Here is a 24,673-nt window from a genome sequence, read left to right on the forward strand (position 1 = left end):
TACTAACGACATGCTGAGAGAGGAAAAGAGGAAGAGGTGGGGAGAAAGAAAGAATGAGTCTGCCTGGTGTGAGTTGGATAATATATTGTCACACAGCTCTTGCATTGCCAGTTTAGCCCCATAAATCAAACTCAGGACATTTCCAAGTGTTCCCTTGGTGGGGGGAAGATGGCAGGTCAGAGTGACCACTTTTTCAAATACTGGAAATGAAACCTTCCTAAACAGAGACCTGACCTAGCCCTGCCTGTTGGGGGAGGAAGGAGTGGAGGAGGGACTAGGAACACTAATTTATAACTTGATTAACAAGGAGAGACTAGAAAAGGGAAGGTTTAGGAAAGCAGCCACTTTCTACTGGTCTGACTTGGATCAGACAGCCCTTCTCAGGAGAATTTATGTGCCTTGTCTTTGCTCACTTGATGGTCTGGTCTGTTGGACGACAGGGCACATTAAGTAGTGACCAGACAGAGATCAAACTTCTGAGGACAGTTGGGGAAGAATGGGAAATAGATTGTGAAGAAATATTCCTGCTTGCCTTTCAACTACATCCATGGCTGCTTGATCTGAGTTTAAATATCTCTGTTCTTGTTGACCCCAAGTTCAGTATCATTCAACAGGACAATGTGACTGCCATAAAAGTGAATGCAATCTCAGGCTACATTAATGGAAGAATAGCATCTAAGTTCTACTTTGGATTTTCACCCCTCCACCTCACACACACTTTTTTTGTACAGTCAGACCCCAGTGAGGATCTTGTATTCCATTTTGTCCATCCTTGTTTAAGTGGGACATTCATGAACTGAAATGAGTTCAGGGAGAGTGCCCAGAATGATAAAATGGTTTGGAAAATCAGTCCTATGAAGAAGAGAAGGAATTGATAGTATTGTCTTTGAAGAAGAGAAAAAACAAGGGGAAATAGGGTAGGCATTATAAAATCTTTAAAAGCTTGACATATGGAAGGGGTAATATGACCTATTCTTTCTTACTCCAATGGGCAGAAAAAGTAGCAGTAGGGAGAAATCAGTAAGGAGACATTTCAGTCCCATGTGAAACATATTTTACTAATACTCAGAAGTAGAACTGACTGAGAGTGGCTAATTTGTGAGGCAGTGATCTCCCTGTCATTGGAAGTTTTTGACAAAAGGCTGAATGGCTGTCTCTCAGGGATGCTAGAAAAGGGTTTCCTGTTTTGAAAGAGTGGTTAGCCTAGTATCTGATGTCTGTTAACTTAAAAAATTACAGCCATATTTCACAATAATGGATTTCCTTTGTTGTCTGACATATCTTATTTGGTGTATTTTCAAACATTCTGAGAAGGGGCCATAAGCTTCATCAGACTTCCAAAGGAGCTAATGACACAAAATAAAAGAAGGAAGGCAAGAAGCATTTATTAAGCACCTACTGTGGGTTTCTAAGTTCTTTTACAAATTTGATCTCATTCAAACCTTACAAGAACCTAGGAGGTAGATACTATTAATATTGTCTCCATTTTATAGTTGAGGAAACTGAAGCAAATAATGTAAATGAGAGTTAAGAACTTTTGATTATTAGATGATCTCTAAGATTCCTGAACCCTGCTTCAACAAATCATTATTATTATTATTATCTTTTTTGGGGGGAGAGAGCAGGGAGATGGGAGGTAAAATAAAGAGAACTTGAATCAAGAGACATTCTTCACAAATTAGCCATTGATACAAAAAATAAAGTATCTACTGTTAACTGGTGCAACTGATTGAAAAGGAGGGAAAAAATCATTCAATCAAACAACTGTTTGGTCTAATTAAATGGCTCGAATGATTGTTTTGTATCATGCTTATACACCCAAGTGTTTGTTGAAGAAGTAATATCCATAGATCAATGCTTTTTAGCAATTCGCAGCTGGAGAAACTGAGGCAAAGTAAATCAGTTGTAAGCACTGAGTCAACACCTTGTGATTCATCTATATGGAGAAGCAGACTAGGAAGGTGGGAGACTAATCTCACTACAAATAACTCTCTAGCCTCGTGACTACTCATTAATGTCAGCTCTTAAGTGCAGACCCCAACATTCATCACAGAGACCTCAGAAGAATGGGCTTCCTTTAGGATGCTCAGTCTCCCTAGCCTTCTCCATATTGCTTATAACTATGTCTTACCACATTGCCCTTGGGACTTGTTAGATGACTGGTAGAAACATGAGCTTCTACGTATAGCTTTCTTTCCTCCTTTTCTCTGATCAGAATCTCTGTAGCATTCCTGAGAAGTCTTCCATTAAAGAAAAGTGATTGAATCTCTCTGGACCCCAAACTACCATAACTTCAGAGAGATAACCAAGAGTTCATGTCTAATAAATTCTCAAAAGTAAATTTTTGCCCTTGATGCCTACAATTGGTAAAGTCCTTCCCAGAATGTCAAAGGCAAGGCTTCATGGTCTTTGACAAAGTCAGCTGAAAAAGAAATGAATGCACAATCATGTTAAATTTTGGTAGGTCAAGATAGATCCTTCTATTTAGGCAGCACAAAATCCTTCTCTGCATTTTTTCTCTCCTCATGTCACTTTTCAATCAAAGAAAACTAAAGGGGACCAAAGTAGCCAGTGCCAAGGATGTCCTGACCACAGTGAGTCCTGGTCTAGGGCCACCTATGAGCTCAGTTTTTAATGTCTCCTAATGTAAACCTTATGTTTAGGACATCTGGATGTCAATGTGTCTTCTTGTAGCAGCTGTTTGCAGTAACCTGTAGTTGCCATGGAAACCAGGCTCTGGGGGACGCCAGCCTGATGTATTTATTACTTGGAGGCAATAGACTCCCTCTTGTCACTAAGTTTTATAGGCATGCATTACTGTGGCTGAGAGGCTGAGCTGATAAACATTTTGAGGTTCAACATTAATGAACCATGGGAACAAAGTCTATCCTGTAAACCCACCCAATAAGACATTCCTGGGAAAATCTTCACTCATCGTTGTCACCACAGAACCCGGAGAAGCAATGGCATAGGTTAGGGCTAAGAGCTAGCAGTGGGCTGGGACCGATGTCACACCCAGTGTCTCACCTATAGAGGGCCTCCAGATGATTCACACTTTCCAGGTGTGTCCATTGTATCCTAGTGATTACTGTTTGTCTGGCTGGCTCTCTGTCTTTCAAGGTGGATGGGGAAGCTAACTTGCCATCTCTTAATTTGGCATAAAGCAAAGCCTCATACATGCCAACCAGCTCTGGTCAGTTTCATACCCACATGGACTATTTACAGGCCTCAAAAACACATGCCTATAGTTAGAGAGCAGGGCCTGGTTGGTCGTCTTACCATGTTGATGTCTTGGAACAGATCTGTTTCTACTACTAGAACAAAAAACCTCAAAAGAAAGAGCCTAAGCTTAAAGGGACAATAGAGGTGAACTATGACAACTCCTGCATTTTTACAGACAATAATTAATAATAATAGCTACCATTTATAGGGTGTTTTAAGATTTGCAAAGCACTTTACAACTATTAATTTACTTTATCTTCACAACTATCCCCTGAGAAATGGGTTCAATAATTATCTCCATTTTACAGATGAAGAAACTGAAATAGAGGTTGATTAAGTAACTTGCCCAGGGTCACATAGCTAGAAAGAATGTGAAGGCATGATTTGAACTTAGGTCTTTCTGTCTTCAGGTATCATTCTCTATCTATTGACTGTAGCATCTGCCTTTACAGAGGAAGAATCTGAAGTCCAGAGAAAGACATTACCACATAAGGGAGTCAGGGAAGCTTGGTACACATCCGGGAGGACATATTTTGGTTGAGTGTGGTAGGGGTCAATGAATTAGCTAAAGGCTCAGATGGTAATTTACAGATGATGCAAAGAGTGAGAGCCAGCACACTGGGCAACAGACAGGACCTCTAACCTCCTCATAAGCTATAGTGATGGACTAAACTGAATGAGATGAATTTTAATAGGAATAAATGTAAAGTCCTACACAGATAAAAAAAATGAACAAGAACAGAAGGGAAGAAGTTATGGCCAGTTGGTGGTTTTTATAAAAAATAATCTAGGATTTAAAGCTCAATGGGGGCAGTTAGGTGGTGCAGTAGATAGAGTGCCAGGCCCAGAGTCAAGGAGACATCTTATAGAGTTCAAATATAGCCTCAGATATTTACTGACTATGTGACCCTGGGCAAGTCACTCAACCCTCCTTTCCTCAGTTTTCTCATCTGCAGAATGAGCTAGAGAAGAAAATGACAAACCACTCCAGTATCTTTGCAAAGAAAACCCCAAAGAGGGTCACAAAGAGTTGGACATGATTTAAAAGCAACTGAAAAAACAACATAAAGCTTAATTTGATCAACAATGTGACATGGCAATAAAAAAAATCTAACTTATTTTTTGACTGCAGTATGATATGTAGAGTGCACATATGAAGGATGTGGCAATACCATTTATCCAGATCTGCACTGACACTCATGTCAAGGAGATTGAGTTAAGAGTGGGGTGCCACATTTTAGGAAGGCCTTTGACAAGCTGAATCATCATCCAGGATGGGGAGAGAACTGGAGCCTATGCCATATGATGAACTGCTGAAAGAACTGATGTTCACATTTAAATAATTTGGCAGAACAGAATGTTTGGCCCAGAGAAGAGAAAACTTGGAGTAGGAGGTATGCTTGTTGTTTTTAAGTGTTTGAAGGGTTACCATGGGAAAGAGGCATCAGGATCATTCTGCTTGGCCTCAGAGGGTAGAACTAGAACCACTGGGCAGGAGGTGAGGAGGAAGTTGTAAAGAGGGTTATTTTGGCTTCATGTTAGCCATCCAAAGTTCAAATAAATTCTCTCAGGGGGAGAGTTCCCCATCAATGAGTCAACTAGCATCTACTAACATCTACATCAGTGAGGGTGAAATGATCACTTTGCCATATTGTATGTGGGCTTCCAGATCAAATATAGGGTGGCCTAGAAGATGATATCCAATATTTTTTTTCCAGCTCTCATCTTCAATGATGTGCTGCACTGTGGGAATAGGAAGTCAGCAGCTGCTATCAATAGCCCTAACAAGGGCATTATTTGCTTCTTTTACAATCTAAGGCTTTCTTCCGGCAATATATAGAATCAGATCCTTTGGGCTGATGTTTGTTAGAATCTGGCCCATCATATTGTGGTGACAGAGCCCATTGTTTTCAAAAGAGGGAGTGTAAGATCACCAGCTGAGCCTTTTGGTATAGCATGGTAGAGCAGCTTCAAAGTTTGTGTTTTCTTGATTTGTTTCTCCTGAGTGTTTATGTATTTTCTGAGTGTGAATGTATGTCATCTGAGGTAGGCACTGTGTGCTAGCTGTGCTGAAATCTGCCTAAAGTTGTGGGCATAGAAATTACCTAATGATTAAGCAGTGATGACTCTGTGTGACAAAGTCAATGACATCTGTATCCTTGACAATACTTACTAATTTTTTTCGGGTGTGCTTGTGAATTGTGGGACTGTGGCAGTCAGAAATTGATAGATTTGATAGGTCAAGTGACTTTCTCAAAGTCACAGAGTAAGGTAATGACAAAATAAAGAATGGAACCTAAATCTCCTGACTCATAATCCAATTTACTTTCCATTATACTGGTGCCTCCCTAGTACCTGGAAAATAGCACTGCAATCATAAAACCTTCCTATGGAAAAAAATTGGGAGGCTGGAGCTGCTTTTTGGTGAGACATCAATGAAGCAATTTTTAAAAAATTAAATCGAACATAATCTGCCTTCTCACCTTTCTAGTCTTTTTTTAAAATAGTATTTTATTTTTTCCAATTACATGTGAAGATAGTTTTCAACATTATTTTTATAAGATTTTGAGTTTAAAATTTTTCTCCCCCTCTCCCTTCTCTCCCTACTCCTGAAGATAGCAAGCAATCTGATATAAGTTATACATGTGCAATCATGGAAACACATTTCCACATACTCATGTTGTGAAAGAGGAAACAGAACAAAAGAGAAAAGTCATACCCACACACACACACACACACACACACACACACACACAAATAGTATGCTTTGATCTGCATTCAGATTCCATAGTTCTTTCTCTGGATATGGACAGCAATTTCTGTCATGAGTCTTTTGGAATTGTCTTGGATCATTGTATTGCTGTGATGAGCTAAGTCAGTCATAGCTGATCATCACACAGTGTTACTGTTACTGTGTACAGTATTCTACTGGTTCTGCTTACTTCACTCAGCATCAGCTCATGTAAGTCTTTCCTGGTTTTTCTGAAATCCACCTGCTCATAATTTCTTATAGCACAGTAGTATTCTATTACATTCATATACCACAACTTGTTCAGCTATTCCCCAATTGATGGGCATCCCCTCAATTTGCAATTCTTTGCTACCACTAATAGAGTTGCTATAAATATTTTTGTACATGTAGGTCCTTTCCCCTTTTTTATAATATCTTTGAGATACAGACCTAGTAGTGGTATTGCTGGATTGAAGGGTACGCACAGTTTGATCGCCCTTTGGGCATAGTTCCAAATTGCTCTACAGAATGGTTGGATAAGTTTACAACTCCACCAACATTGCATTAGTGTCCCAATTTTCTCACATCTCCTACATTTATCATTTTCCTTTTCTGTATATTAGCCAATCTGATAGGTGTGAGGTGGTACCTCAGAATTGTTATAATTTCCAATTTTTCTAATCAATAGTGATTTAGAGCATCTTTCATATTACTACAGATAGCTTTAATTTCTTCATCTAAAAACTGCCTGTTCATATCCTTTGATCATTTCTCAATTGGGGAATGCCTTGTATTTTAAAAATGTGACTCAATTCTCTAATCAGGGCTTCTTAAACCTTTTTCACTCATGACCTCTTCAGTCCTTCTTAAACTGTGGGTTGCGATCCCATGTGGGGTTGCAACCCACAGTTTAAGAAGCACTTCATGTATTTGAGAAACGAGGCCTTTATCAGAAACACTTAATGTAAAAATTGTTTCCCATCTTTCTTTGTTTCTTCTAATCTTAGTTGTGTTCATTTTGTTTGCACAAAAACTTTTAAATTTAATACAATCAAAATTATCCATTTTGCATTTCATAATGTTCTCTATCTCTTGTTTAGTCATAAACTCTTTCCTTCTTCAGAGATCTGATAGGTAAACTGTTCCTTGCTCTGCCTATTTGCTTAGTTGATTCTCTAGGATTCTTTAAGTATGCCATTATATCATCTGCAAAGACTGATCGTTTTGTCTCCTCATTGCCTACTCTAATTTCTTCAATTTCTTTTTGTTCTCTTATTGCTAAGCTAAAATTTCTGGTACAACATTGGAATAATAGTGGTGACAATGGGTATCTTTGTTTTACCCCTGTTCTTATTGGGAAGGTTTCTAACTTATCCCCATTACAGATAATGCTTGCTAATGGTTTTAGATAGATACTGCTTATCATTTTAAGGAAAGCTCCATTAATTCATATGTTCTCTAGTGTTTTTAATAAGAATGGGTACTGTATTTTGTCAAAAGTTTCTTCTACATCTATTGAGATAATGATATGATTTCTGTTGGTTTTATTATTGATAAATTATATAATCACACTCATAGTTTTCCAAATATTGAATCAGTCCTGCATTCCTGGTATAAATCCCACCTGGTCATAGTGTCTTATCCTGGTGATAAATTGCTATAATCTCTTTGCTAATATTTTATTTTAAAATTTTGCATCACTGTTAATTAGGGAAATTGGTTTGTAATTTTCTTTCTCTGTTTGGCTCTTCCTGTTTTAGGTATCAGCACCACATTTCTATCATAAAAGGAATTTGGTGGGAATACACCTATTTTATCCAAATAATATATAGTATTGGAATTAATTGTTCTTTAAATATTTGGTGGAATTCACTTTTAAATCTATTTGGCTCTGGAGATCTTTTCCTTAGAGAGTTCATTGATTGGGAGTTCAATGTCTTTTTTTAAAATGGGGCTATTTAAGTATTTTATTTCCTCTTCCTAGACAATTTATGTTTTTGTAAACATTCATCCATTTCACTTAGATTGGCAGACTTAGAGGCACACAACTGGGCAAAATAGCTCCTAATTATTGCTTTAATTTCCTCTTCATTTGGTGATGAATTCACCCTTTTCATTTTTGATACTGGCAATTTGGTTTTCTTTCTTTTTTTAATCAAAGTAACCCAAGGTTTATCTATTTTATTATTTTTTTCCCATAAAACCAGGTCTTGGTTTTATTAGTTCAGTAGCTGTCTTACTTTCTTTTTTTTCAATTAATAAATTTATTTATTTTTAATTTTCAACATTTACTTCCACAAGATTTTGAATTCCAAATTTTCACCCCACCTCGCCCCTGCCCCCACCCCAAGATGGCATGCATTCTGAACCCCTTCCCCTAGTCTGCTTTCCCTGCTATCTCTTCCCCCTTTCCTCTTCTATTTTCCTGTAGGGCATGATAGATTTCTGTACCCCATTTCCTGTATTTCTTATTTCCCAGTTGCATGTGAAAACATTTTTTTAAACATGTGTTTTTAAAACTTTGGGTTCCAAATTTTCTCACTTCTTCCCTCCCCACCCACCCTCATTGAGAAGGCAAGAAATTCAATACAGGTTATACATGTGTAGTCATGCAAAACACTTCCATAGTAGACATGCTGTGAAAAACTAACTCTATTTCCCTTAATCCTATCCTGCCCTCCCCATTTATTCTATTCTTTCTTTTGACCCTGTCCCTCCTCAGAAGTATTTGCTTCTGATTACCCCCTTTCCCAATCTGCCCTCCTCTCTATCATCCCCCTACTCTCTTGTCCCCTTCCCCTCCTATTTTCCCGTAGGGTAAGACAGATTTTCATACCCAATTGAGTGTGTATGTTATTGCTGTCTTACTTTCAATTTTATTAATCTCTCCTTTGAGTTTCAGAATTTCTAATTTGGTGTTTAACTGTTTTTTTTCTTAATTTGTTCTTTTTCTAGCTTTTTAAATTGCATGCCCAATTCATTGATCTGCTCTTTCTCTATTTTATTCACATAAACATTTAAAGATATAAAATTTCCCCTAAGTACTGTTTTGGCTGTATCCCACAAATTTTGGTATGATGTCTCATTATTGTTGATGAAATTATTGTTTCTAGGATTTTTTGTTTTACCTACTCATTCTTTAGAATTAGGTTATTTAGTTTCTAACTAATTTTTAATCTATCTTCCCATGCCCCCTTATTACATGTAATTTTTATTGTATTTTATGATCTGAAAATGATGCATGTAATATTCCTGCCTTTGATTTTGAGTTTTTTATGCCCTACTACATGGTCAATTTTTGTGTATGTGCCATGTACCTCTGACAAAAAGGGCATATTCCTTTCTATCCCTATTCAGTTTTCTCCAGAGTTCTATCTAACTTTTCTAAAATTCTACTTACTTCCTTAACTTCTTTCTTGTTTATTTTGTAGCTAGATTTATCTAGTTCTGAGGGGGGGAGGTTGGGGTGCCCTACTAGTATACTTTTGCTGTCTGTTTCTTCCTGTAACTCACTTAAGTTTTCCTCAAAGAATTTGGATGCTATACCACTTGGTGCATGTATGTTTAGTATTGATATTACTTCATTGTCTACAGTACCTTTTAGCAAGATGTAGTTTCTTTCTTTATCTCTTTTAATTAGATCTATTTTTGCTTTTGTTTTGTGCGAGATCAGGATTGCTACCCCCCTTTTTTTTCTCTTCAGCTGAGCATAATATATTGTGCTCCACCCTTTACCTTTACTCTTTGTGTGTGTCTCTGCTTCAAATTCATTTCTTGTGAACAGCATATTGTAGGATTCTGTTTTTTTTTTTAAATTCATTCTGCTATCTGCTTCTGTCTTATGGGATAGTTTGTCCCATTTACATATGTAGTTATTACTAAATGTGTATTTCCCTCCATCCTATTTTTCCCATTTATACTTCCCTCTCCTCTCCTCTCTCTCCTCTTTCTTCATTTTTCTTTTTCTTCTTCTTCTCCTCCTTCTCTCTCTCTCCCCTCCTTCTTCCCTCTCTCCCTCTCCTTTCACTCTGTCCCTCCTCATCATGTTTTGCTATTGACTACCACCTTCCTCAATCTGCCCTCCCTTCTATCAGCTCACCCTTTTCTCTTTCCCTTCCCCTCCTACTTCCCTAGAGGTAAGATAGATTTCTTCACCCAACTGAGTGTGCATGCTGTTCCCTCTGAGCCAAATCCAATGACAGTGAGGCTCAAACAATGCTCAACCTTCCCTTCTTTCCCTCTACCATAATAGGTCTTTCATGCCTCTTCATGTGATATAATTATGCCTCCCATTCTTCTTCTCCCAGTACAATCCTTTTTTTTCACTCCTTATTTTTTATAATCACATCAAAGTCAACTTATACCCATACCTTCAAAGTATACTTCTTCTAACTGCACTAATAAAGATACAATTCTTAAGAGTTACAAGTATCATCTTCCCATTGTCTTTCTTTCCCCTTTACCTTTTTATGTTTCTCTTGAGTCTTGTATTTGAAAATCAGATTTTCTGTTCAGTTCTGGTCTTTTCATCAGGAAAGTTTTAAAATCCCCTATTTAATTGAATATCTATCTTCCCCCCTAAAAGATTATGCTCAATTTTGCTGGGTAGCTGATACTTGGTTGTAATCCAAGCTTCTTTGCCTTCCAGAATATCATAGTCCAAGCCCTCTGATCCTTTAATGTAGAAGCTGTTAAGTCCTGTGTAATCCTGACTGTGTCTCCTTCATCTTTGCATTGTTTCTTTCTGACTTCTTGCAATATTTTCTCCTTGACCTGATAGTTCTGGAATTTGGCTAAAGTATTCTTTAGAGTTTTCATTTTGGGATGTCTTTCAGGAGGTGATCTGTGGATGCTTCCAGTGACTATTTTACCCTCAGGTTCTAGGATATCAAGGCAGTTTTCCTTGATAATTTCTTGAAAGATGTTGTCCAGGATAATGGTCCAATAATTCTTAAATTATCTCTTCTGGATCTATTCTCCAGGTCAGTTATTTTTCTTATGAGGTATTTTACATTTTCTTCTATTTTTTTCATTCTTTTGATTTTGTTTGACTGATTCTTGATGTTTCATAGAGTCATTAGCTTCCACTTGTACAATCCTAATTTTTAAGGAATTATTTTCTTCAGTTAGTTTTTGTATCCCCTTTTCTGTTTGGCCAATTGTACTTTTAAAGGAGTTGTTTTCTTCAGTGGATTTTCCCCCTCCATTTGGCCAATCTATTTTTTAAGGAGTTATTTTCTTCAGTCAATTTTTGTGCTTCCTTTTCCAAGCTGTTGACTTTTTTTTCATAATTCTTTTGTATAACTCTCATTTCTTTTCCCAATTTTTCTTTTACCTGTCCTCATTTTTAAAATTCTTTTTGAACTCTTCCAAGATGACTTTTTGGGCTTGAGACCAACTCATATGCCTCTTTGACGTTTCGCATGTAGGCATTTTGACACTGTTGTCCTCTTCTGAGTTTGTGTTTTGATCTTCCCTGTTGCCATAGTAGCTTTCTATGGTCAAGGCTCTTTTTTTTTTTTGCTCATTTTAAAAAGTTGAGCTCTGCTCTTAGGATATAGTGGGCACTGTCCCAAGCTTCTTGCATTGGGAGCCAGGGTCTGGTCACTGACTTTCTGCACTGGGTCCTCTGGGGCTGGCGACTTGCCCACTGTGCTAGGGTGGCCTGGCCAAGTCATACCTGTTGTGTCCTGGGTTCCAGGGCTAGCAGTTTGCTTTGCTGGGGCTGGATGCCTCACAGCTGGCCTGCTGTGCTACTGGCCTACTGAGCCTAGACAGTGGGGTCTTGGTTGCTGCTCTGTGCTGTGGCTGAGAGACTCCTGCTGGCTTGCCTGGAGGCTGCCTGATCTGCTCTTCACTCATTAGTAAATAGTAATTTACTCAGGTGAGACAGACCTTTCCTAAAGTCTTTCTAAGTTATCCTGGGCTAGAAAATTGTTTCACTCTGTCTTTTTGTGGATTCTGTCATTCTAGAATTCTTTTAGAGGCTTGATTTAATGTTGTTTCTCAGGGAAATTGGGGAGAGTACCTTCCTGGCTTCTCTCTGCCATCTTGGCTGCCCCTCACTCTAGTCTTTCTTACACTTTATATTCCCTCTCCTTCCCTCCCAGTGACACTGGTCTCATTGTTCCATATCCTGACTCTGGGCTTTTCACTAGCTGTGGCCCATGCCTGCAATGCTCACTCTTCAACTCTACCTCCTGGCTTCCTTCCAGCTAAAGTCCAATCTTCTATAGGAATCTCTTCCCATCCCCTTAATTCTAGTGCCTTCTATCAATGGATTATCTCCAAGTGATCCTGTATCTATTTTGTTTGTACATAGTTGTTTACATGTTGTCTCTCTCACCAGCTTGTGAACTCTTTGAGAGATGTCTTTGCCTTTCTTCATATCTCTAGCAATTAGCACAGTGCCTGGCACTGAAATGAAACAGAAATAATTCATCTACAAGTCAATGGTGAGCTTATCCATTCTCAGGGCTTTATCTATACCTCTATTCAGATAACTATTAAACCTCCATTTCCACCCTTGGTCTTTAGACCTGTATTTCTAAAAGTCTAGACTTTGGGAGGATCCTGCCCTTTAGATATCCACTCAGAGTCAACTTACCTAAAACTGTACTTGTCATATCTTTCCCTAAAACCAACTACTTCCTTTTTTCCTTCCTAACTTTTCCCAGTTTCCATCAGAGGCACAATCATAGCTCAGTTTCCCAGGCTAGATATCTTGGAATTGTCTTTTATTCCTTCCTCTCCATTTCCTATAGCTTCACCATCACAATGTTCCCATTCATACTCCCTTTTGGAATTTATCCTTTTACCTCTATTCCCACAGCTCCTTGATATGAGCCTTCATAACCTCACACATGGATTTCTGCAATAGCCTCCTGTCTCATCCTCTTGCCTCCAGCTTTTTACCCTCCAATCCAAATAGTGTAGGCTGCCAAGTTAATCTTCTTGAATTTCTTTCTTCATTTGGTTCCTACTGCCTTTTTCATCAGATACTAACTCTGCAGTTTGGCTTTTAAAACCCTCTGTGTTCAGTTTTTGCTTTGTCTTTTCAACTTTTCCCCCTATTTTTCATACATAGGACTAGATAGGATGGTATCATGGAACACGAACTGGACTGAGAGTCAGGAGACCTAGTTTCTAGTCTTTGGTCTGACATTATCTTACTGTGTAAGCAGCCATGTGACCAGGCTGGAACTGGACATTTGGAGCTTTCGGGATCCCACAACCTTTGACACAAACACACAAAGCACTCTCTTTGAGGCAGGCTGGACTTTTCACTGACCACTACAAAGCACACTGCTTACTCTCAGCTTGGTCTAATTTTAGAGGCCAAATGATAAAGTATAAAGAGTGGCTTTGGGGTTCCGCAGGAAGACCTGGTTTCAAATCCTAGCTGTATCACTTGCATTACCTTAGGAAAATAATTTCATTACTTTGGGTCTCAGTTTCCTAACATCTCGTTTAGCTCTAAGGCTTATGATCTTATTAGTATAGACTTTGGATCTTAGCTATCTTGCTTTGCTCTACATCTGACACTGACCAAACAACTAATCGACAATCATTTATTAAGCACCTCTTATGTAACAGGCACTATGATAGGTGCAAGAGAGACCAAGAAAGAAAGAAAGAAAGAAAGAAAGAAAGAAAGAAAGAAAGAAAGAGAAAAAAAGAAAATGAAAGGAAAAGAAAAGAAAAATGCCTTCTGGGAGCTTATATTCATTGAGGAGGACAACATGTATACAAGTAAGTAAATATAAAAACATATACAGAGTCAGTGCAAGGTAATTTCAAGGGAGAGGAACTGTATTAGCAGCCAGAGGAATCAGGAAACGTCTAGTGTAGGAAGCATTGCTTGATGACTTTCAAAGTAAGTTAGAGATTCTCAGAGGATCCCACTAAAACCTAGTATTATTATCTTTTAAGAGGAAGAAAGGTATCATACACTTCTATACTCTTTTTTTTGTTCCCTCACCCTATTACACATACAGAAATTACATTTATTATCTAGATGTATATGTGTACATATACATACATATTTGAATCTATGATTTCCTTAGTATAGAAAACTCATGGTGAGGAAATTCCTTCTTCCAATGTAGATAGGCAAGTGTCTTAGCAGAAGGAATAGAGAGCTGGCCTTGAACTCTGGAAGTCCTATCTCTGGTATATAAAGACTGTGTCAAGTTGTCAAGTTATTTAACTTCTGAGCACCCCAAGCATCTCTCTAAGACTTTTTAAGTAAGGTACATAAACAACTAAATAATAGGATCAAAGCACTAAATAAATGCTTATTGGTTGATTTAGGCTAGAAACAAAAGTGAAACCATTTTCATAATAGAGAAATTATTTTTTCATCACTCAAGATTTTGTATCACCTATAAGATCTTCACAGAATGGTCCTAGGTTAGTAAACCTTCCCCTAAGCCATATTGCTCTAGAATTGGCCCAGCCCTGGCAGAAGGTAGGAGAGGGTAGGGTTGGGGATGAAAGAAATATACTTGGTTTGAATCAGATATTTTAGGATAGTGTAAGAATCACCAAATATTTAAGATGTGTTTGTGGCCAAACTGGGAGCACCTTGAATACAAAATGCATGGACTTGAAAGTCAGGAGACCTAGATTTGTGCCCCACCTCTGTAACTTATCAGTTAGTGATGCTGGGCAAGTCATTTAACATTTCTCCCTCATTAGGCTGAGAGCTCTTGGGAGTATAGGGACTGTCTTTTGCTTTTCTTTGTATCTTTGGTATATAGTAGAGTGCTTGGCACATAGTAGGTACTTAATAAATGAATGTTGACTTAGCCTCATTTTCCCCATCTATAAAATGTGGACAACAGTACTTCTACCACTGACCTCAAAGGACTTGAAGAAAGTACTTTATAAATAAGTAAGTGCTATTTAGTGTTATTTCATCATTTTCATTCATGTCCAACTCTTTGTGACTCTTTCTTTATGGGCAGAGACTTAGAAAAGATACTGGAGTGGTTGCCATTTCCTTCTTCAGCCCATTTTACAGATGAGGAAAGTGAGCCAAACTATTAAATTATTTTCCCAGGGTCACACAGGTAAGAAGTATCTGAGACTGAATTTGAACCCAGGTCTTCCTGACTCCTGGTCCAGCATTCTATCTACTACTCCAGCTAGCTGCTCTAAGGGCTATAGATATGTGACTTTATTATTATTTATCTTATTATGTACCCCATAATTCTCACTATAAAAGACACTGGCACATAAGAGATATTTAGCAATAACTATTGATTAATGGAGTCTATCCAATCTCCTAGGTGATTTTATATCAGTCTCTATTGCAGTATAATAGAAAAAGCACTGGACTGGTAGTCAGGACACTCAGCCCAGGCTAGGTGAGAAAAGCAAATGCCTTTTCCCTTTCTAGGCTTCAGTGTTTTCATCTCTAAAATGAGTGAGTTGGACTAAATGATTCCTAAGGTTTCTTCCAGATCTATTGTTATGTTCTAATATTCTTTGTTCTCAGGTGTCTTTTGTCTCTAATTTTCTGTTTTCTAATGTTTTAGCTTAATGTGACACTGTAGATAGAGAGTTAGAGTCGGATTCACATCTGACCTCTGACACTAGCTGTATGAACCTGGGCAAGTCACTTAAACCTGAGTTTTATCATCTGTAAAAATGAAGGGATTGGATTAGAGGGCCTTTTAAGGTCATTTCAGATCTAAATCTATAATCCTATTTGAGAAGACATTTCCTTTTCACAACCTACCTTACTCTCGCTGCAATGTTTTTTAGAGATTGTCAGAAACCAATCTCTAATGTCAACCTCCAGTGATAGACAGTGAAATACCAAGATGCAAGAGAAGCCAAAGGGCCCATGGGACAACAACAAAGGATGCTTAAAGATAGAGGAAGCACAGTGATGTTGTGGGGGAGTGAGACACTGGCACAATGGTTGGAGGTTAACAAGTTATCAAAGCAGCTACAACTTGGGCTGCCTCTATGGGAGGGCTAGTCCCAAGCAAACGGAAATTTATGTCCTGGAAGGTCATAAATTGTTCTCACAAGTTGTAAAGCTGGAGTCAGGAATGGATCCCTGGTTTAGCTCTGAGGAAATCTCATGCTGAGCACCCAATGAACAATGTGGGAAAACACAGTAAAAGCAATAGTTTTTTTTTCCCCTGGCTATTTCTAAGATGGTGGATTTGATGATTCACTTTGAATGTTTTTTATCTACTGATCTGTCTGTTGGCCTTTCTCCTTGCCTTTATCACAGTGAGCCTCCCTTTCATGTGAGGGGAAAAATTACAATCCAAGACTCGGATACTGATAAGACAGGCACTGAAAGGAAAGGTTTATAATGGTAGACCAAGGTCCAGTTTTTGCCTTTTAGGGAGTCAAATCCTCATAGGTTCTATGGAGGTGTCCTAAAGGGAATGCAAAACAACACCTGGTCTAGCATCCTACCTCTGTTACAAATGTGACCTTGGGTAGATCATTTAACTTTGGGCATCTTAGTTTTCTCATTTGTAGGATTAGAGAGTTGGAGAGAGATGTTTTCCAAGATCCTCTCCATCAATAAATCATATGATCCTAGAGTTTAGAACAGAACTGTCTAATAGGTTTAGGGTGTATCTCATATAATACAGTGTATAGGCACCTGAACCAAGATTTGAGGATCCTACCTCCCCATTCCCTACCCCTGTCTTTGTGTGTGTGTGTGTGTGTGTATGTGTGTGTGTGTGTTTCAAAATAGATCCTGATGCCTGAAATTTCACCATTAGCATTTCCTTCTTTTGGTTTTAGGCACTGGAAAGGCATTGTCTTCTCCTTGAAGTCTGGCTTTCAAATACAAACACCTTCTGGGAGGCATATTACATTTACAGTATACTAACTCAAACTGAATGAGTTTGTCAGATGTTCTCTTCCATGATTGAAGAGACCTAAGGAACAAGAAATCACTGGCTTGGAGGTGGGAACCCTAGAAGTTGGAACACTAAAGACAAAAGCTACCTTCCTCACAATTTGTGAAGGTCTTACTGTATACTTCTGCTTCATTCCAAACACTATTAACTTCAATAAGTGGTAATTTGATAGCCGGGGTGATACGGTGGGCTAAGCCACAGACTGGGGCTCTGGGTACTTTTGTGGCTTGGCCCTACCTTTATGCTTTAAGATTCTTTAGGGCAGAGACAATATCATTTATCCTTTTATCCTCAATGTTTAGCACATAGAAGTAGGTGCTTAATTGGTTGCTGTAAGGATAAATGGTTACATGTGCCTATGATCCCTGCTACAGTGTAGGCTGAGTCCAGTGGATTTGTTGAGCTCAGGAGTTCTGTGGGCTATGCTGGTCAGATGTCTGTGCTAAGTTCAGCATTCATATGATGAGCCCTCAGGACAGGATGGGAATGGGGGAGGGGTACCAGCCCCTGGCAAGAACAGCAGATCAAACCTGCCATGCTGATCTGTAATAGGATGGGCCTTTGAGTAGCCCTTATACTTCTGACCTGGATGAGATGAAGAGATTCAATCTTTAAAATACTTTAGTTTTAGAAAAAATAAATTAATAGGGGCAGTTAGGTGGTGTAGCGGATAGAGTCAGGAGGACCTGAGTTCAAATCTGGCCTTAGACACTTGACACTAGCTGTGTGACCTTAGGCAAGTCACTTAACCCCAATTCCTTCACCAAAAAAAAAATTAATAAACGAATGCCTTTAGTTTCTAGAACAACTCTGGGCAAGTGACTCAGTAATTAGTATCACCCATAGGCTCTTCCCGATTCCTTCAATTAGTGGTCTGTCCACCTTTCTGCAATTACTTTGGATTTACTCTGGATAAATTTTGTATTCACCTATTGGCATTTATTTGTCTCTTCTTCCTCTCTTTCCCCCAACCCACACATAATTGATTTTGTTTTGTTTTTGTATTTTCAGTGCCTAACATGGTGCTTGGCATATAAGTAGATACTTAATAAATGTTGGTTGTTTTGAATTGAACTGAACTGAATTGAACTGAATTTCCTCAACTTAAAAGTGAATTTGTGAATGTTGGCCTGTTTCTCTAAGTTGTTTTGAAGATTCCAAGTAATTGAAGAGTATTTTGTTATCTCTACCATCTGCAGTGGGGAATCATCAGCAAACTCAAGTCAACAAATATTTTTAAACTGACAAATTTATGAATTATGTTTCTGTTTACACATCAATTCCCAAAGCTATGCATTAGTGCTATGTCTTGATCACAGCTTGTAGCACCTCTAAAGTGTTGAGTAAGCTTATGAAATTCACATATGCTTGTGAGATCCAAACATTAGTTCATTTATTAATGGACATGAAAAGCCTGTAATCAAACCATAAGTTGTTACATCAACAAATACCCAGTTATGAGCTTATGTTAAATGTAAACAGAAGATTACTCCTGAATTTGCTATTTATCTTTATCTACTGTTTTTTGGGGTTTTTTTTGTTTTTTTTGTTTTTTTTTACCAAGGGAAGGGCCAACAACATTAGATGATTAGGCAGACATGCAGGTGGAAGAATGCCCAGTGCCAGCTATTCATGAGATTTAGCACTAGAAGGGAATTTAAAGAGCTGCCATTTTACAGATGAGGAAACTAAGCCTGGAGAGGTAAAGGAATTTGCCCAAAGTCACTCCAAAGTAATGAGTGGCAGAGGTAGCATTCAAATCTAAGCTGTCTTTCTCCAAATCCGGCATTGTTTCTCCTATAGAATACTTTATCCCTAGCAGTGAAAAAAATTACTGCCATTGTCTAATGAGGGAATGGAAAAACTGCAGTGAGGAAATAGAGATTAAAAGCCAAGCTAGACTGGTACCAGATGGTCTTCAGAGAGCCAAAATCTCAGGAGCTAAATAGGAAACCAAAGCATAAGGCCAGAGCTTCAGGCCAGTTAGGATTTGTTGTTTAGTTGTGTCTGACTCTTTGTGACCCCATTTGGGGTTTTCCTGGCAAAGATACTAGAACAGTTTGCCATTTCCTTCCCCTAGTTCATTTTACATATGACGAAACTGAGGCAAATAGGGTTAAGTAACCAGCCCAGTGTCACACAGTTAGTAAATGTCTGAGGCCAGATTTGAACTCGTGAAGACGAGTCTTTCTGACTTCAGTTAGGATTGGGGGTCAGCATTAGATATAGAGGTGAAGTGCAAGGATAGCTGATGGGGAGTCAGATTATTTGTCCAGCTCAACCTGTGTTCCCAAAGCTCCAATATTTATGGGAGCTATCCCCTGTGCAATGTAGTAGCTAGGTCAGGAACGAGGTCCACTATGCCCCATCTTGACAGTCATATCCATCAAACCATGGGATCATATACCTGCCCTTTCCTCTTTCTAGTTAAAATCACTGAGAGGTAATCACTTTTAGTTAGGTGCAATTGGAGAATGTAGGACGCTACCCAAATTCCTTCCAGACAGTCCTGCCAGCCCTTAGCTGAGGGGTCCTGTGTCAAAAGGCAGAGATGATAGTCTCTCCTTCCTACCTGGGTCCCAACTCATCCTCGCTCCGCCAGACAAAGTCCCCGAACTTCTCATAGTGAGAATTGTAGTGATGTTGGACACGGAAAAGCATAGAGGCTGACACTTCCATCAAGGTGTTGTAAGCTGTCTGTTGCTCTTTGCCACTGGTATAGCCATTGTAGAGGTTGTAGATTTTGTCGGCTATCTCTGAAAAGAAGGCAAAACAGGTATATTTACAAAGGAACTGTGGGAAGTGGAGCTGGACAGAAAGGTTTTCAAAGAGACAGCAAACAGTGAACATAGCCCCAACAAATCTAGGTGACTAAAGGGATTTAAATAAATAAATCAAGCTTTTGCTAGAGCAAAATGTCCATTATATTATGACTGTGACCAGCTTAAATGTAGAAGTTACATCTGGATATTTGGAAAACTCTGTGTTGGTAGCTAAACATTTTAGGTTCCATCAGATGTTTAGCAACTTGCTATATCTACCTAAGAGGCAGGCAGGTGGTGCAGTGGAAAGAGCACTAGACCTGATGTCAGGAAGACTCATTTTCCTGAGTTCAAATCTGGCCTCAGATACTTACTAGCTATGTGACCCTGAGCAAATCACTTAACCCTTTTTGCCTTAGTTTCATCATCTGTAAGATGACCTGGAGAGTGAAATGGCAAACTACTATAGTATCTTTGCCAAGAAAACCCCAAATGAGGTCATGAAGAGTCAGACATGACTGAAAAACAACTCTACTTAAGATGGGTGATCTGCCCAAGTAAGATCTGGATTAGGTGTTGTTGTTTGTCAAATATCAAAGATACCTCATTTGAGTCTCACAACAACTCTGTAAAATCAATAGGTAATGCTGTTATTATTATGCTAATTGTATAGGTGAGGGAACTAGGGCTTATATAGTATTTACCAGGCACCCACTATATGCTTGGTCCTGTGCTAGGTACTAGAGATACAAATACAAAGAATTAAATAAGGAATAGTAATAAATAAGGAATGATTTGCCTACAGTATGAGTGTCAGAAACCAGGATTTCCTGACTTTAGGTCCAGCCTCCTAACCACTGCACCAGATTCCCCATCAATCTTCCTTGCCTTTCATTTTTCATCTTTCTCTTCTCAGATCATGAAGTGACTCCCTTGGAGGAGGGAAAGACTGAAGTCATAGAGTACATACATCTTTATGGAACTAGGCATTCAGCCCAATACCTACCTTCAGCTTTGTTGTCATCTACCAGAGGGCAAGCTGTCCTCAGCGTGACAGTGCTCAGCTCTGAGTGTCGGCCTCTTGTATCCACAGCATAGAGGGTAAACCTAAAAGAAAACCAGGTATGAGTTAGCTGTGATTTACTTATCATCTACACTCTAGGTGACATGCAAAGGAGAAAAGGTCTGTTGTAGACTATTCCAAATTTATATATCTAATTTGGATTGTTCTCATATAATCCAGTCTCATCAACTGAATGCCTGCTGGACAGTTCCATCTGGATTTCCCATAGGCATCTCAAATTCATGACCAGAAAATAAATCATCTTTCTCTGGAAACCCACACCTTCCCCAAGGTTCCTCATTAATGTGAATGGCACTACCTTTCTTCTAGTTGCTCAGGTTTGCAATCTTGGATTCTTCTTTGACTCTTCTTGCTCCCTCAATCCCCACATCAGTGGCTAATACTCACTGAGCTAATAACTACAACATATCTTAAATCTATCTCTTCTCTCCACTCACCCAACTTCTATGCTAATTCAGACCCTTATTACCTCTTTCTTGGACTATTGCAATAGTTTTCCCATTAGGCTCCCGGTTTCTAGCTTCTAACCCCCCAACCCAGAATCTTACAGGGAAACTGATATTGTAAAGCACATGTTTCATCATGTAACGGGCCCCCCCCACACTTAAAAATGTGTAATTGTTTTCTTTGCTTCTAAGAGAAAATGCAGACTTTTTACAACAGCATTTAAAGTTCTCCACCATTTGGCTTCCCACTTACCTCCCCAGTCTGATTTCATGTTTCTTCCCTTCCTACATGCTCTGTTGCACTGATACTGGCTTGCTAGCTGTCCTCTGAAATATGGCGTTCAGTCTTTGGTTCTTTGCAAAAGTGGTTTATCCTGTCTAGGAATCTATCTCCTCTAACCTCCACCTCTTAAGATCTTTAGCTTCTTTTAAATATAGATCAGGTGTTACCTACTACATGAGGACTTCTCTGATCCTCATTGTTAATACACTATCTCCTCTTATGATTACTATGTCTTCTTCTGCAGAGCAACTCGCATTAGCATGTAATCTCTTTGAGCACAGGGACTCTGATTTTTGTCAAGATATTCTGAGAATCTTGCACATATTACACATTAACAATTTTTTGGGTCAAATTAAGTTGAATGAAACTGAATGACTCCCCAAGTCAATATAATTTTACTCTGATCTTTGCCTTTTAAAATCAAGCTGGAAAAAAATGAACAAACAAAAAACAAACCACCATCACAACAAAACTACTATGTTGAAAAGCTTGCAAGGGCTCCCTAATAACTTTTTAGGTCTTAACTTTTTATTTTGGCCTTCAAAGCCCTTCATAATGGTTGATGGAGGGTTGGACCTGAAGTCAGGAAGACCTGAATTCACATCCAGCTTCAAACACTCACTAGCTGTGTGGTCCTGGAGGAGAGTCACTTGAACTCTGCTACCATTTCCTCACCTGTAAAATGGGGATAATAATAACACCTACCTCCTAGGATGGTTGTGAGGATCAAATCAGATAATATTTGTAAAACATTTAGCACAGTACCTGGCATTATTATTATAAAAGTATTTAATAAATGCCTGCTCCATGCCCTTCCCTTCTCAAACCTACTTTACCTATCTCTATTCCCCCACATGAACAATATACTCTGATTAGATTAGTATCATTATGACCAGAACATGTAATAAGCATTTTTCCTTTAAAAAACAAAACAAAACAAAACAAAACAAAACCTAGTTTCCCTATCTACAGCTCCCTAACCAGTTCTTCTCTTATCTATGTTCTTGAAAACCTAGCTAAAGTGCTATATTATCCATTGTTGTTTTTGTTGTTCAGTTGTTTAGTCATGTCCAAGTCTTTGTGACCCTATGGACCATACTGTTCATGAGTTGTCTTGATAAAGATACTGGAGTGGTTTGCTCATTCCTTCTCCAGTGAATTAGGGCCAATAACAGAGGTTAAATAACTCGTCCAGGGTCACACAGTTAGTAAGTGTTTGAGGCCGAATTTGAACTCAGTTCTTCCCAACTCCAGGCCCAGTGCTCTATCCACTGAGCTACTTAGCTGCCTATATCATCCATAGACTCATCAAATATAACAATTGGTTAGATATCATGTAATACATGAGCAAGAGTCCCCTTTACAGCATTGCTGATGAGGTAGATTTGTCTTCCCCATTAAAATGGAAACCCCTTATAAGGAGGGGTTGTTTCATTCTTCGTAATTGTATTCCTACTGCCTAGCACAGGACCAAGCGTATACTGGGTGCTTAGTAAATATTTGTTCACTGACAAGAGGCAGTCCTCTTCTTGAGAACCTTAAGTGCTGTGGAAACCACTCTTTTTTTTTTCTGGCTGGGCAATGGGGTTAATTGACTTGCCTGGGGTCACACAGCTAGTAAATATTATGTGTCTGAGGCTGGATTTGAACTCAGGTCCTCCTCATTCCAGGGCCAGTGCTCTATCCACTGTGCTACCTAGCTGCCCTGAAATCACTTTCTCTCAAGTCAGCCTTCTTTACTTTGGGTCCACTCTAATTTTTAGGAAATTTTATTTTCTTAAATTGATATAAAATATGCTTGTCAAGTTTCCACCCATTAGTCTCAGTTCTGATATACAGGACAAAGGAGAACAAATCTATTGCTTCTTCTACATACCAGACCTTCAAATACTTGAAGACATCTGTCATGTTGCCCATAGTTCCTTCAAATCATCTCTTTGCTAGCCTAACTGTCCTTGGATTCTTATCTCTTCCTTGTATAGGATGGTCTGTAGTCCCCTCACCAGCCTGGCTGCCTTCCTCTGGAAGTCTTACAGCCTTTTCTGACTGCTCACTTCCTCAGGTGAAAGGAGACCATTTAGTGAATACATGACCAATTTAATACTTAAAAACATAAGATTTAGGAACAGAAAAAATACCTCAGAGGTCATCTAATCCAACCTCCTCATTTTATAGCTCAGAAAGCTGGGGTTCAGGAATATTCATTACCTTGCCCCAGGTATAAAAAAAAAACAAACAAAAAACTCAGAAGAAGGATGAGGCTTGAAATCCGCAGAATACCAAACTAGTCATCTTCCCATTATATCACACTGCCTGAACAAGCCACATTGCCTCCTTAATGCCCTATGACAACTCTTATATTATATTTTCTATTACCCTAAATTCAATGTTTGTGTAGGTACTATGTCCTGTCTTCACAAGAAGACTGGATGCTTCTTAAAAGCAGGATGGTCTTAGAGTTTCTGGCATCTTCACATCTCTCAGCACAATATCATGCATGAGGCAAATGCCCAAATAACAAAAAATGTTTATTGAATGAACAAAAAATGGATTTTGCCAATGGATGGAAGTAATATTGAGGCTCATTTCAGCATGACGTAAGGGAGAACTTCTTTCAAACAAATAAACCAAAGCAGTCTGCTGACAATGGAATGAACTGCCTTGTAAGATACTGAGGTTCCTGTTACTGCAGCTATTCAAGCAGAGTCTGCAAGAGCACATATCAGGGATGTTTAAGAGGAGATTGATGCTTCAGATTTGTGTGGCCCTACATGAGCTCCAAAGTATTTTTTAGTTCTCTGACTTGTCTGACCTTGGACAAGCTTCTTTTCTCTGGACCTCAGTTTCTTCATCTCTAAAGTTTCAGAGCAATATTAGCAGATCCCTCTAAGTTCTACTAACTTATGATCCTAGTCCCAGGTGGACAATGCTACAGGGTTTCCCCGGGTGGTTAGAGGTGACTATTTTCACACCACGAACAACAATCTTTGGATTTCCAAGTGACCTGCAGAAGCAGCAACAATGTAACTGTTGGTAGAACAAGCAGATTCATATGCTTTTAACTTTATTTTAGTGCTATGCCCTTAGCCACAGCATAGTACATGCCCCTATTTAATGCAGAGTTAATGACTTACCTGCAAGCTAAGAGGAAGAGGTGAGAGTTACTAAAGAAAACACAATCGTGGAGGCAGAGCCAATATGGTAGAGTAAAGGCAGGGACTCACCTGAGTTCTCCCCTAAACCC

At 38.8% G+C, this 24,673-nt stretch overlaps 1 protein-coding gene across 2 annotated transcripts in view; it reads right to left on the reverse strand.

Moving 5' to 3' along the window:
• The window catches only part of LOC114047046 (astrotactin-2), a 1,078,351-nt gene that overhangs the window by 13,075 nt on the left and 1,040,603 nt on the right, over positions 1–24,673 (reverse strand). For both annotated transcript variants that reach the window (XM_027867720.1, XM_027867721.1), the window contains 2 exons: positions 20,623–20,723; positions 19,427–19,610 (listed from right to left, as the gene is read on the reverse strand). In XM_027867720.1, the coding sequence (XP_027723521.1) occupies positions 19,427–19,610; positions 20,623–20,723 (285 nt within the window). The remainder of the gene's footprint in view (positions 1–19,426; positions 19,611–20,622; positions 20,724–24,673) is intronic.

The sequence above is a fragment of the Vombatus ursinus genome, unplaced genomic scaffold, assembly GCF_900497805.2.
Source record: "Vombatus ursinus unplaced genomic scaffold, bare-nosed wombat genome assembly UNPS02014786.1, whole genome shotgun sequence".
In the NCBI taxonomy this organism is placed as follows: Eukaryota; Metazoa; Chordata; class Mammalia; order Diprotodontia; family Vombatidae; genus Vombatus; species Vombatus ursinus.